The 12,563-nt window shown below is 40.1% G+C and overlaps 1 protein-coding gene across 1 annotated transcript in view; it reads right to left on the bottom strand.

The window, feature by feature from the left end:
* Nucleotides 1-2,110: 2,110 nt before the first annotated feature.
* Nucleotides 2,111-12,563, bottom strand: part of DDR2 (discoidin domain receptor tyrosine kinase 2) — a 152,205-nt gene continuing 141,752 nt past the window's right edge. The window contains exon 18 of the mRNA XM_058539706.1: nucleotides 2,111-9,026. Coding sequence (XP_058395689.1) covers nucleotides 8,892-9,026 — 135 coding nt within the window. The 3' untranslated portion in view covers nucleotides 2,111-8,891. The remainder of the gene's footprint in view (nucleotides 9,027-12,563) is intronic.

The following is a 12,563-nucleotide window of genomic DNA, read 5'->3' as shown; positions in this document are numbered from 1 at the left end:
GACAGTCAGTGTAGGACTAACTGTGAGTAAAGTGAAGGTGGGAAGACTTCAGAGCAAGAGCAGCAGTCTCTCCTTCCACCATGATGTCCCTCCAAGCCCAGTGAGGAAACCTTGGTCTCCTCTTCCTTCTTTCAACTAAAGTTGCTCCTTTCAAGGTTCTGCAGCCTTCAGAAGATGGGCTGAACTGCTAGAGGTGCCAGAGAGACCAGGAGAATAGAACTCTGCTGACAACAGATGTCACTTAATTTTGTGTTTTAAAAATATTTTATCAGAGCCAGCCCGGTGGTACAGTGGTTAAGTTCAGCGCACTCCACTTTGGCAGCCTGGGGTTTGCAGGTTCAGATCCCAGGCTCAGACCTACACCACTCATCAAGCCATGCTGTGGTGGCATCCCACATACAAAATAGAGGAAGATGGGTGTAGATGTTAGCTCAGGGCCAATCTTCCTCACCAAAAAAAATCGTAATATTTTATCACATGTAGTACTGCCCAATAACAGTCATAACATTTTTATTAAATAGGTAAGTATGGCTTTTATCATCCCAAGTGAGTCATCTTGAGTTTGTGTTATTCGTGGGCTATTTTCCTGGAAAGCAGAAGAACAACATGGTACACAATGATCCCATTTATCCCTGACAAACCTTGGCCCTGTGATCGGAATAGTAAATGTAGCATCTTCACCTTTGAATATTTACTACTTCATATAATAAATTCTCCTCGACCCTAAACCCTGAAACCAATCTCTGGTTCCTCTTATGGTGCCTGAAACAATCCTTAGGTAGATAAAGATGAGTAAGAGTATCTTTACCCTCCAGTACAGAGCTCTAGTCTAGACCCTCATAAACCTCTCCAGGACATACTTGTTTGTCTCTGATTTGCAAACAGGGGCAAAAGAACAGCTGCCAATGGGACCATGTAGCTTTTCTTGTCAGTGTCTTTCATCCATCTTCTCTTCAAATCACTATACATCCAGCTTGGCCCAAAACTACTTTGAGTGTAGGATTTTACCCATTTAATTAGATAGTAAGAGGTCATAAGTTGCCTATACATAAGAAGTTATTGTTGTGTGGGACTCAAGGACGAGAAGATATTATAATTGTGTATACTTCTTTTTTGGATACAAAATGAATATAAAATTATAAATGAAAATAAATCAGTTTGTGAGTCCTCAACTCTTAAAACACAGAGTCCTCCAAATTGTTAGTCAAAACATAAAAGAGCAGACGTGATCTCTGTCCTCAGTAACAGATTATATATTCAGATATATGCATAATATATATCTATGCTATATCACATACAGACACATATATATCATTCATACCTACCTTTAAACCTTAGCAATAGGTGTTGACAGTAGAATTGTACTTGTTTGAACGTCTCTGCTATCTCTGCTTGCGTTTTTTCCTCCACCCCCAACCCCATTCCCACCACACAGATATTTGAATCCCTGGCCTTAGTCCTAGAATCAGACCAGACACTCTAGGGGGCAGAGTGTGAATTCATGAGTCCTCTGGTTATTCTCTGGGGATTTAGATCCATTCCCTTATCTATCATGGTCATCACTGAAAAAAACATGTTCATATTACTCAGAAAATTAAAAGTATAAATGTATTCTTCAGGGGAAAGAAGAAACATATTGTTTTGGGTGGTTTCATCATCCTAATCTCTGTTATGAAGGCTGAGTCTATATTCTGGTTGTCCATAGTTTTTGTTGCTTTTTGTATGCACAGGCAGTCTTCAGACAGACCATATTTGGATTTAGAAGGGATTTTTGTGTATCAAACAAGACAACTTTGTAACAACAACAATAAAAGATCCCCATTTAATTCTGGACTGGATTCCCCAGAACTGGACTCATAAAATCTCAATTTCTGGTGTGTTTGGATATGCCAAAGACCATGATGCTTTTCTTCCAATAAACAGTCAACTGATATGTGCGAGGCCCATGTAAATAACCCTCTGCGGGATAGCCCTCAAGGAACAGGCGTCCACACCAGACACACCCTCGGCTCTGTCCCCGCGCCCCATCACTTCTCTAAAAAGGACCTAAGGGTGTAAAGGAGTAAGAATAACAAAGCCCACAACTGTGCTGTTTACACAGAAAGAAGGATCCATCAGTAGCATATTTCTTTAATCATTGTTATTTACAATCTATCATCTGACAGACTTACAGAGAATAAATAAAGAAAAGAAAATATACAATTGGTATCTCATTTCTTTTTCTAATACAGAGAATTTTTACGCATTCTATTTTGGAATGACTATGATAGTTTTAAGCAGAAATTAAATCAGTTTGCTATGTACCCCTTGACAAGACACATTATCCTCCAAAGCCTGCAGAATGAGGCCCAGATGTTTCCTCCTCATAGGAAGAATGCACCACATTGCTTCGGAAACTCAAGCCTCAGAAAAAGTTACCAGACAACAGGGTAGAAGAATAGCAGTATCAATGAATAGTAAAGGACATAAAATGAATAGGCTAGATTACAAACTCTTGGTGTGTTTGCAGGAATCCTGCCAACTTTCAATTATTTCCAAGCCTCTTGTCAAGAAAACAGTTTTTCATTCAAAGGGATTACCTTATCCCATTGTGCTTTCCCTTGAGTCTCGTTGCAAATTCTTCCTTTACATGCAGTTGTGAATGTGGGTAAGCACAGGCTAGTTTGGGACTCCCATCCTTCTTCTTTAGAGACCCGTGAAGTTGTTGACAAGGTGTCTGCAGGAGAAACTAAAAAGCTTGTTTCAAATGGACTGGATTTGGGGCCAGAGTCTGGGGTCTACTCTTGATGACGTGCCCTAGAAAACTACCTTGCATTGCTGTCTAAATACCTCAAAGAATAACGTATTTCCATAGATCGATTTCACCATCAGAAAATATACAAATAAAGGATGTATTTCACCAGGTACAAGTCTGGCCACTTTTTCTCTTTCCTCATACAAAAATAAACCCTCTATATTACAGTAAAGCAATTCTCCCTAAATTCACCCCAGTTATGCTGGATGACAAGTTTCTGTGTCCATCTTTATTCATTCAAAAAACAACATTCAGCAAATATTGACTGGGTGCTCACTCTTATAATCTTATGACACTTAAATAGGGCAGCTTAAAAATGCCATCACAAAACTCAAAACTGTAATTCACAAAACCAGACTTTCTCCTTCCCCCCAGGTTGCTGCTATGTTCGTATTTAATTTGGTCCAATGCGGTTGTTACTCTCTTTAAGAACAGATATTTAGGCAAATGAAATGTCTCTACTATTTTGTACACAGTGTTTAATCACACATTAGGGGTCTATACCATTGTACTCCATCCTTTCCACAAACTATCTATGCTGCCGTTAACTAAGTGCCACCTAGCTGTTGACCAAAATACTGGTTTACTCTAAAGTCCTCTCCTTGCCACCATTACAAATCCTACTCATTGTAGGAACTGCAGGAATCATCTACAATATCCTTCCATACCTGATTCTCTAGCAGCAAGCTATGGGCAGGTCTTACTGTCTTTTGTGTTGCTGAATCCTTCTAAGCTGCTTTCGGATTGTTCTAGATGCTAAACAGCCAAACTAGTCAGAAAATGTGGACCCAGTCTAGGCAGGATATTGCTCATTGATAAAGGAACAGGTTAATTTGTTATATTCTCTTCAGAATTTTGTGGTATTGTATCCAGATAGTGTCTGTCCCACCGCATCCAAGCAAGAACGGGTTACAAATCAGCATGGTTAAAAGTATCCAGAAGTGAAATCAGTACACGTGAAAAACTGATAAAATCTGAGTAAAGTCTGTAGTTTAGTTAGTATTAGACCAATGTCAATTTTCTGGTTTTGAAAATGGACAGTTACCAGTAGGGAAGGCCTGGTGTCAGGGTAAGTCTATTCTGTACTATTTTTGCAACTTCTTGTGAATCTTAAACTATTTCAAGATAACAAGTTTAAAAAAAAGGATACGGCAACTAAACAATTACCTACCACACTCTGCCACCAAACAATGCAGCTAATTGTAGCAGAGAACTCAAAATGCCAGAAATTGAATCACCATTCCCGTCTCTTTCCCTCGCAATTCAGCATTTCAAGACATTTACCAAGTGGAAAAGGCATTAATCTGTTTCTATAAAAATGTTAAATTTTAATTCAGAAGGATTTCCCAGGGTAGATCTAGATCTGCAACTTCCAGAAACATTTAGGGACCTACCATATGCACTGCCAGAGGTCAGAGGTCTCACTGAAAAGACGAAGATGGCAGGTCCATAAATTCAATTTAGGATCAAAGACTTAATAGCTATATATTAGGAGTATTCTAAGTCTTAACTGTAATTTTCTTCATTCTTTTTAGTTTTGGGCAAAACAGATGCTGTTCTGTTTTAGAATATTTCCTTGGAACATCTTCATCTTTTTCCCTCTTTCAGACACTTCCCTTCTTCTTTTCTCCTTTACTCAAAACACATGGCTTAGCCCCGCATCATGGCTTTCTTGTGGGAATCCTGCACGGGACTGGAAAAACACATGGTTCCAACATGGCACATACCTCTTTGTGCAGATATCAAACAAGATTTAGTCTAGTCTAACTTAAGCCTATTGTTTCAGCGTTTCCCTCTGGCCTTTCTGGGCACAGCAATGATGAGCATTATTTAAAATGGATTTCATTAACAGAAGCAAGAGAGGGAAACACAAAGATCCGTGAACTACCATCAATTCCCCATCTCTGGGTCTTCATTTCCAAAGCAGCACTTGGAAAACCAAGTCCAGTTCAGGCAAAGAGTTTATTTCTTCTCACCAGCATTAAACCCCAGCACCTGAAGTGGTCTAGCTAGAATACGCAGATGCTCGAACAGCCTCGCTTCCTCACTCCCTCTGAAATGAAAAGATCCCTCCGTGATGGTTGCTGATGTGTTTCATGTTCGTGACGGACTTCCCCTTTCTTAAAACCCTGAAAAGCCCCTTTCCATTTCACCCACTGCACCTGACTTCTCATTTTTTAATAAATATTTTTATAATCTCTATCATCCAGAGTTTCTTCTCTCTCCATACATATTTATCTTTTATCTTCAAGACACTTACTTTTTCTGCCATCTCTCAGATCTCTCTTCAGAGAGATTTGCTTTCATGCTTCAGAATGTATTCTCAACAGCGTGTCTGTTTCTACCTTGCTTGCCCTGACCTTCCCCAGTCCTTCTGGAGCATTCTCCATTACCTCTTTTATGTCACCTTCTTTCTAACCCCCACCCGCCTCCCCATTCAGTCTCATGCACATTCGTTTATTCATTTTTCACTCCACTTCCATACAATGCTCTCTGTTATACCATCTTGTACACTCGAAAGTGTTCTTTCCACAGCATTAAAACCACATTTCCCCCTCGGGTGCCTCTTTCCCCTACAGATCTTTCTGAGCACATATGTGTCTGGACAGCACATCAAGATTTGGACCTAGTTATCAGCACATTAACCAGCAAGAGTATAAATTTAAATCTGACGGCCCAAAACCACAATCCAGACATAAAATATTTCACATATATCATGGAGAGGATAACTTACTACAAAGGTAACAAGGCCCCGCAGTTTCTCATCTCTTTTCCTATCTCTTTTTCTAAATAATTCCTAGCTTCATTCTTCTCATTTAGATTCGAGCTACTTTTAAATTCTGCATACTAAGCCTTCACCATGGACTCTGTCGCATCTCTTAGATTTATGCTGCTAAGCTCTATGGGCATGACTAGATTGGAATTTAAACCTTTGTCTGTAATAAAAAGTCTCAGTGCCAGAAAATGGAGCCTTCCTCATCCCAGAAAAGGATAACTCTACATGATAACATATATTTGCTAGCCACCTGAAACAGATTCCTTCTCTGACTGAAGGCCAGGAAAATGCAGACACACTAAGTTCATTTTAAATGTGATTTTTCATATGGGATCATGAAATTCAATGAATTGAGACAGAACTGTAAAAAGAAATAAGTGCAGAGATGTTAGGCAAAGGAAGGGACAACGATACTAATTTCTCTTGCCACATAAGAAGTCATGGCATGGTCTGGAAGTAGCCCTACAAGAGGAAGGTCGATAAAGAATAGACTGCAGGCCCCGACTTCAAGTCCATTTAATTCTATTGAAGTGTGATGATTAATTTTATGTGTCAACTTTATCGGGACATGGGATGCCCAGATTAAACTTATTTCTGGGTGTGTCTGTGAGAGTGTTTTTGGATGAAATTAGCATTTGAATCAGTGAACTGAGTAAAGCAGATTGCCTTCCCCAATGTGGGTGGGCATCATCAAATCCATTGAGGGCCTGAACAGAAGAAAAAGACAGAGGAAGGGGGAATTAACTTTCTGATGACTGCTTGAGCTAGAATGTCAGTCTTCTGCCCTCCGCTGAGACTTACGCCATTGGTCTCTGGTTCTCAGAACTACACCACCACCAGCTTTCCTGGGTCTCCAGCTTGCAAATGGCAGATCGTGGGATTTCTTAGCCTCCATAATTGTGTGAGCCAATTCCTTATAATAAATCATATATATATGTATATATGTGTGTGTGTGTATATATATATACGTGAGTTTTGTTTCTCTGAATAATACATGAATTTAACACTGATCCTGAAAGCAGAGTGTGACAGGTCCCGCTGTAATAAGAGAACATGTCTGACCCTGCACGTTATCAAATAGATAATGTATGTGGAAACACACAGAAAACTTTAAAGCACGGTACAATTTGTAGGTGTTACCGTTACTACTATTATAGTAACCTCCCCGCATGATCCCTTTTGCTGACCACAATTTTCAGGGGAGGAAATGACCAGATAACTGAGTCCATGTCAATTGTAGATCAAATTATCCAGAGAACACTGAACATATCAGAACTGAGAAAGACTTCTAGACCGCCTAATCCAATTTCCTCATTTTATAGACAAGAAAACAAAAGGACAAAGAGGCAAAATGACTTGTCCAAGATGACACACTTGGCTTGAGGCAGAAATAGGACCAAAGCTCCCAAAACAATGCTCTCCTGACTCCCAAACCAATGATCTCTCCAAAGTTAGTCCTGGGAGAGACGAGACACCAGAGTCACAGGACAACTATGGGGAAAGAGTATTTGCTAGGGGAAGGATGGTGACCTTTAAAACGAATCTTGGGGATTTGGGATTTACGCATCTGCTGTGGCCTGGAGCAATGCTGAAGGCTGAACTGGGGAACACTCAAGTTCCTGAGGGACTATGTAGAAAGTGGGCTGGGTGAGGGCAACAGAGCAGACCCAAGGGGTCAAGACTATTTCTTCTAAGCTTAGGAAGCTTACTCTATAATCTTGTCTGTTTCTCCTCAGTGGGAATTGAGGGTTCCCTTTTCCTGCTTCCCACTGCATCTGAGGATTTGTGGAGCGTGAAAGCTCAGAATCTGCTCTGAGGGGACTCTTAGTTGGCAGTGTATCAGTTCCCATGAATTCTGAAACCAGAGCCTCATGCTGTCTTTTCTGCTGGTCATACCACCTCCAAAGCAAGAGTGTATATACTAAGCAGCAGCACTGGCTGACTTCTCTATCATGCTCACCCTGTGCCTCTCAGGGACTCTTAGGGTTAGAAAGACTTGAAACACCATCTTACACAACCACTTATCTTGTTTGATATGGTTGAAAGCCTACATCTTTCCTGCCTAGTTCTTCAGCCTATATCTGAACCTTTTCAGTGACAAAGGACTCCCCACTCTGGAGACAGCCCACTCCTCCTTGTATGGTCTGCCTCTGGCTGTGTTTTCTCTAATAAGGAGTGGAAGTCAATCTCCCTGTAACTTCCCCTCATTGGTCCTAGGTCAACCCTTTGGGAACACTCAGGACAGATCTATACCGTATTGTGCATGGCCTTCAGATATGAATGCCTGAGAAATTCAACCCCAGCCCACAGGTCCCATAGGTGATTCAGCCATTAAAAGAGCTGGAAGATTTGGAGAAGATGAACCAAAGGGTCTAAGATCAAGATCTCGAAATACCAGTTTTTACTGATTCAAAATCAGGCTCTCACTAAAACACACACCTGAAAATGTCTGAACAGGATAAAGAGGAGGGATCCACCGCAGAAAAGAATAGCACACCTGTTACCTGTCCTCCATAGGCCTCCTTTCCTGTGTCCATTCTCTAGTCAAGGATCCTTCCGTGCATGAGGTACTCTTTGTTTGCAAATGACAATTCCCCTTCATACCACCTTGCAGTAAACATTCTTTCCTATGCACATCCTCTGTATTTCCAATGTATATGGACCTCAACCCTGACCCCTACCTGTGAATGAACAAAACACCCATTCCAAGAAGCTGGAGTTTTCCAAGCACGTATCATCTACTTTGACAAGAGAGGGAAATGTGGAGTATAGGACATGTCCAGAGGCCAAATTAGGAAACTAAGCCATCTGTGATCAGTTACTGAATACCATTTCATCAGATTCTCCACACTTACCAAGGGTTTTCCCTAAGCCTAATCTCATGTTTCCTAAGGAATTAGTACTCTTCAAGTTTTTCTTTCTGAAAATATTTTTTTAAAGGTGACGTAGAGAAAAAATATTGTAGAATCTGCACATTTATAAACACAAGCATATTTAACCTTTATAAATTATCTAAATTATCTAGCCTTCGTTATCCAACACTTTGGTATATCAAGTAAGATTTCTTTACTAGATTTTATCTGCCCTAGGCTTTTTTTTTCTTTTTTAGTTCTTTAATGTAAAAAAAAAATGTATATATGGGTTGGGGGTAGACAGTGAGGGAGTGGAGTGGAGGGAGACGAGGACAGAGAGAGAGAAAAGCAAACAGCCTCTGTCTCTCAGGCCCATTCAACGTCCAGATGGAGTGGCTTAGGCGTGGGTGAGTGGTAGGTCTTGTGAGGAGGACCTGGGCCATCAGAACGTCGCCAGGCATTGACAGCGTTACTCGTCCACTTGTTGAAGGAGCAGAAGGTGGATTTCCTGGAACGAGGGACGGTGCTTGGTGTCTCTTCTCCAGCAGCTGAGCATCAGCTTATACACAGAGTCAGGGCAAATGGCAGGCTGGGGGAGATACGTCTACAGAAACAAAAATGAACAAAAAAAAAGAGAATATTAAGAAGAGGGAGAGAAAAGGAGGAGTAGTTGCATCTCAGTTTGATTGCCCACTTCCCACTTTCTTGAACTTGATAACTGAAACGAGTGTGGTGTCTGTTCTTCCTACTCATGAGAATTCTAACTCATATCGGTCCCTTGCCCAACTCCTCTGTCTTTTCCAGTTCTCTGGAGCAGGATTTCCTGATGGGCCATTCTGTGGTCCCCACCATCATGCAAAAGTTGAAACTGAAGCAAAAAGAGATCTCAGACTGGAAAGCAAGTGGTTAGAACACCAGATCCTCCATTTACGGTCCAGGCCATGTTGAGGTTTATCTTGGCTGAGCTAATCATGGCAGGGGCAGAAAGTAGATTAGTTGCCTCAGCTCTTCAATTGGAATAAAATCTTAGCCAGAAGAAGAAACTGGGATGCAGGATGTATCCATGTAGCTCCTAACCATAATGTCCTCTGTGCTCCCTCCCCCCTGTATTGGTCCCGGATAGAGGAGATTGGATTTCTTCTTTACATTATTCACCAGCATCTGTGCATTTACCCTCTCTATAGCCCTGCATTCCAGGCTAGGGCTATATTTGGCACTACTCCCAAAGCATTAGTTACTGACTACTTCCACCAATAAGATGCCACTTTATTGACTCCCAGGCCACCTTCTGCTTGCCTAGAATCTATTGCTGTCATCTCTTTACCTATGTTTTGAATACTCTGGTATATTGACATATTCCTGAACCATACCTAAATTTCCCAAGCTCTTGAACCATGGATCCAACATCTTAATCATTAACCACTTCCTCCTGCCCTGCCTTCTCCCATACCACATCACCCTATATCATACATCATAGAAGCTCTTCTTTACCCAGAGTCTGCTTATTCCCTCTGCCTATCAACTATTTTTTTTGTTGAAATATAATTGACATATAACATCATATTAGTTTCAGGTGTATAATAAAATGATTTCATATTTGTATATACTGTGAAATGATCACCACAATAAGTCTAGTTAACAGCTATAACCACACACAGTTACAAAATTTTTTTCCTTCTGATGAGAACTTTTAAGATACACTCTTTTAGCAACTTTCAAATATACAATACAATATTATCAACTATAGTCACCATGTTGTACATTATATCCCAGGACTTATTTATTTTATAATTAGAAATTTCTACCTTTTCACCACCTTCACCCACTTTGCCCACCCCCACCCCACCTGTGGCAACCACTACCTGTTCTCTGTATCTATGAGTTCATTTTTTTTTTAGATTCCACATTTAAGTGAAATCACATGGTATGTGTTTTTCACTGTCTGACTTATTTCACTCAGCATAATGCCCTCAAGGTTTATCCATGTTGTCACAAATGGCAAGATTTCCTTCTTTTTTATGGCTAAATAATATTCCATTGCTAAATAACATTCCATTCCACATACCACATTTTTTTATCTGCTCATCCATTGATGGACACTTAGGTTGCTTCCATGTCTTGGCTATTGTAAATAATGCTGCAGTGAATGTGGGGGTACATATATCTTTTTAAGTTAGTGTTTTCATTTCCTTCAGACAAATACCCAGGAGTGAAATTGCTGGATCATATGTTAGTTTTATTTTTAATGTTTTTAAGAACCTCCATACTGTTTTCCATAGTGGCTGTACCAATTTACATTCCCACCAACAGTGCACAAGAGTTCCCTTTTCTCCGCATCCTCGCCAACACTTGTTATTTCTTGTCTTCTTGATAATAGCCATTCTAACAGATGCAAGGCGGTATCTCATTGTGGTTTTGATTTGCATTTCCCTAATGATTAGTGATATTGAGCACCTTTTCATGTACTTACCAGCCATTTTAATATCTTCTTTGGAAAAATGTCTATTCAGGTTCTTTGCCCATTTTTTTTTTGGTGGGGGGGAGGAAGATTAGCCCTGAGCTAACATCTGTTGCCAATCTTCTTCTTTTTTTGCTGAAGAAAATTGGCCCTGGGCTAACATCTGTGCCCATCTTCCTCTACTTTACTTGGGACGCCGCCACAGCATGTCTTGATAAGCAGTGCGTAGGTCTGCGCCCAGGATCCAAACTTGTGAACCCTGGGCTGCCGAAGTGGAGTGCGTGAACTTAACCACTATGCCACCAGGCCAGCCCTCTTTGCCCATTTTTTAATTGGATTATTTGTTTTTTTGCTATTAAGTTGTATGAGTCCTTTATCAGATATGTGATTAGCAAATATTTTCTCCCATTTGGTAGGTTGCCTTTTCATTTTGTTGATGGTTTCCTTTGCTGTACAGAAGCTTTTTACTTTGAGGTAGTCTCACTTGTTCGTTTTTGCTTTTGTTGCCTTTGTTTTTGGTCTCAAATCCAGATCATCATCACTAAGACTGATGTCAAGGAGCTTTCTGCCAGTGGCTCTTAATTAACAAATAAAAAGGCAAATAGGGGCCGGCCCGGTGGCATAGTGTTTAAGTTCAAGGCACTCCGCATCGGTGGCCTGGGGTTCACAGGTTCGGATCCGGGGCGCAGATCTACGCACCACTCATCGAGCCATGCTGTGGCAGGCGTTCCACATATTTAAAAAAGTAGAGGGAGATGGGCACGGATGTTAGCCCAGGGCCAATCTTCCCAGCAAAAAGAGGAGGATTGGCAACAGATGTTAGCTCAGGGCTGACCTTCCCTACAAAAAAAAAAAAGGCAAATAACTGTGACTTCTATTGGAATATCTGATGAGATTTGACAAGCCTAACTCAGTATGTTACAAATTACTATGTATGTAACAATGTATCTATGGTTATAAAATTCCAAGCATTTAAAAGGAAATATTACTAATATAAATAAGGATACAAGATAACAGGCACTCTCGTATACTACTGGTGAAACTTAAAACTGGTAAGCCTCTTCTAAGGTGTTCATTAAACAACTTTAGAGGAAATATTGTTACCTCTTTTGAGCCAACAGATGTTAATAAAATTGAAATAATAAATAATTTAAATTCTTAGGGCTGCCCTTTTCAAAATCATATAAACTCGGCAAATAATGGAAGTTATATTTCATAATAATTCTTATCACATTTGTAGAATTTTATTACCTTTCGTAATATTAAACAAAATAAACTTTTAAAACTGTATTTGATTTTTAATTAATTCCGTTTAGACCATGAGCTTTCAAGAAAAGTACTCTCTGGGAATTCTTCACACTTTATAAAGATAAATTGAAAACAAAAATGTCAAATACATTTTTTAATTACTGAAATTATTGTTATAGACTTCCAAGCCTCAGTGTCAATTGGCCATGGGACTTCCAATAGGTCTACCTGGTGACCGTGATGTATTAGTCCAGGAGGAAAAACAACATCTTTCCTTGGTCCACTCACTTATCTCACGCACACGGGAGTAAATGTGCCCTTTGCCATGGTAAGAAAGCAATTACCTCACAACCAAGATGTATAATTTAGATCCCTTGATACCAAAATATCTACAGAATGTCAAGATAAAATTCAATTCCAGAACGTTTCTCTCTT

This window comes from Diceros bicornis, chromosome 4 (assembly GCF_020826845.1).
Source record: "Diceros bicornis minor isolate mBicDic1 chromosome 4, mDicBic1.mat.cur, whole genome shotgun sequence".
NCBI lineage: Eukaryota > Metazoa > Chordata > Mammalia > Perissodactyla > Rhinocerotidae > Diceros > Diceros bicornis.
Note: the sequence above shows the minus strand (reverse complement) of the source record. Positions and strands in the feature narration are given on the sequence as shown.